This window comes from Penaeus japonicus, unplaced genomic scaffold (genome assembly GCF_977035675.1).
Source record: "Penaeus japonicus unplaced genomic scaffold, GWHDUDI00000001_assembly GWHDUDI00000015, whole genome shotgun sequence".
NCBI lineage: Eukaryota > Metazoa > Arthropoda > Malacostraca > Decapoda > Penaeidae > Penaeus > Penaeus japonicus.
In genome coordinates, this window is record NW_028234417.1 from 34,554,089 (window position 1) to 34,556,588 (window position 2,500).

Consider the following 2,500-nt stretch of genomic DNA (forward strand, 5'->3'; position numbering starts at 1 on the left):
AGCTCTTCCCAGAGAGACATCAAGTCATGCTTTGTGTCTCCCCGGGTGAGCGTCAAGTACTCGAGCATAGAGAGTGTTGTGACTGGAAGTACAATGTCCAGCCTGGAGAGCCTGCGGAGTTCCATGAGTGATGGCAGCAAGAGCACTGCCAGCAATGAATCCGCTGTGAGCAGCTATAAAAGTTCGTCCTTGGGGAGCGATTCCTCCCTTATGTCCCGTCCCTTCCTGAACCTGTGTGCCCCTCATAGGTCGCTCATCCAGTCAGCCAAGTTCCAGATCCTTTCACCCATTTCTGACAAATCCCAGGAGCCTTCTTCAGAGAATGGGGCTCTCTCTCAGAAAAGCTCACCACAGGACCTTGCCGAGTTCAATTCTGCCCTAGCCCGCCAGAAAACCCCGCTGCAGCCCCGGAACATCCAGGAGGACTTCCGCAACTTCCACCACATCCTACCCGGCCCCCCCAGGGAGGGCGATGTCCAGGGCTCAGACAGCGGTATTAGCATTGAGTATGGACTACACAAGAGCAAAAAGGAAGATGTCCCCTTCAGTGACTTACCCTTTGATATGCCAAAGCTTCGCCGAAGATTAGCCGCAGCCAAAGTTGGAAAGACCAGTCTGTCGAGCAGCAATTCTTCAATATCTTCCAGTGGTGCCACAAGTGACGGGAATCCACGATTTAGTCTTCCGCCAAACTTCCAGCCCACAGTCAATCCTGCCATTTCAAGATTACAAGTGGGTAGTCTCATCTCTTACATTTGTATTTGTCCTTTTGTTCTTCTGAGTCTTCTATGCACCTGTCTTGCTATAATTACTCTGTTTTTGCTGATGTTGATAATTGTATTATTTTTATAACAGAGGTTAATGTAATTTTAAAACACAGAGATAAGAGTAATCTCAATCTCTTACAGCTTTCTGAGGGCCAGAGTGGGACCTCCTCTTCCAATTCGAGTGACTGGGAAACAAGATCCTCTGCTGAAAGCAGTGATGACCAAGGTACACCCAAGCTGAGAAACAAAGGTGAGATGGGAAAATTGCTCCTGTAAAATATTTTGATATTTTACCTTGTCCTCTTTAACCTCAGTTAAATGTGTGAATAATTGGAATATTACTGTTGAGTAGGAAAAATTATATTTTTTATATCTAAAGAATGGCATGTTTTTTTTCTTTTTTTGGGAGGGGATGGCAAAAATGTATATTATTGTGAAAGATAATTGATTGCCTTATTATACTGAATAGATTATATTGTAAAAGTAAAGCATGCTGTCATTACTTTTTTATATAAAAAGCACATATATTTTAAATAGCATATTTCAGTGTTGTATATATCATGAATTAGTTTTCTCATTTTGTAAATAAAAGTATTTATCCCAAGGAGAATAACATGAAACTTTAATTATTTTTATCTTATCTATTTTATGATTAAGTCAGTATTCAGATATAAGGTTTATATTAAGCATATTTTTTCAAAGAGGAATGAAAATATTGTGTTGCAGAAGAGAAAATTAGTGTTTTATATACTCAACCCTATATATATAAATTTTCCTCTTAAAAGGAAATACATTGTTAGGTAAGAGGAGAAGGAAGACCAAATTCAGATTTCACTTAGAAATAATAGGGGATAAGATGGTCAACTGAATACCAAACAGTCAATCAAATCTATAAATGTTTGATTCAAGTCACATGCTTTTGATGAAAAAAGTGTTAAAAAATAAGAGCATCTCTTATCAATGATACAAGAGTATTAATTTGTTCTTGGTAGATTTTAGTCCCAGTTCATTTATTTTGAATTTTGTTGAGAACTTAGATTTATTTGCATGTAAGATTTACTGTTTATGAGCATTGTGTTGTATTTAAGTCAGAAATAATGATAGGATATTCATTTTTTTTCTGTATAAAAGTATTTATTCTTATTTCTTTATTTTAGAGCTAACTCATTTTTTTTTTATAATTCTGAAAATTGTGGTATCATAAGATGAACAAGTTTTATTGATGTATTCAAACAAATTTATGGATTTGATACAGACCTGCTGTGTTTTCCAAGATACAAATCTTTTGAACTGTATAGATTCTTGAAACAAGTTTTTTTTTTTATTTTTTTTATAATAAAAAAAAATATGTTGTCCCTGTTACCACTATAGCTGTTAGAAGCATCCCCTAATCCCACTGTATGTGCTCTGTTCCCTCTCATTTATTGTTAAACCAACCTTTCCCAGTACATAGAGCTTTTTTTATTTTTGTTATTCAAAATGCTTGACATTTTCTCTTTATGCTGGAAGAATGCCTAAAAGGATACAGAAAGATGATGCTTTATACCATGTGTTCCTGAAGGGGGAAAAGGAAAAAAAAAAGAAGAAAATATTTTATATTATAGAGTATTTTCATACTCAAGTAGAGCCTGCTATGCAATTCATGCCTGACCAAAATTTATCTGAGATGTTGCATGGTTATCATTATCTCCAAAATTTTGCCCTTAAGTAGGAGGTGCTATTTGACAAATTTA

The 2,500-nt window shown here is 36.1% G+C and overlaps 1 protein-coding gene across 2 annotated transcripts in view; it reads left to right on the forward strand.

Annotated features, from left to right (window-relative positions):
- hwt (SH2 domain-containing adapter heavyweight) overlaps nucleotides 1-2,500 on the forward strand; it is a 13,076-nt gene that overhangs the window by 1,769 nt on the left and 8,807 nt on the right. For both annotated transcript variants that reach the window (XR_015191688.1, XM_086544781.1), the window contains exons 2-3: nucleotides 1-732; nucleotides 909-1,017. The exon at nucleotides 1-732 is cut by the window's left edge and continues 603 nt beyond it. Coding sequence is in view for 1 of the 2 variants with exons in the window: in XM_086544781.1 (XP_086400907.1) it covers nucleotides 1-732; nucleotides 909-1,017 (841 nt within the window). In the remaining variant the exon portion in view is untranslated. The remainder of the gene's footprint in view (nucleotides 733-908; nucleotides 1,018-2,500) is intronic.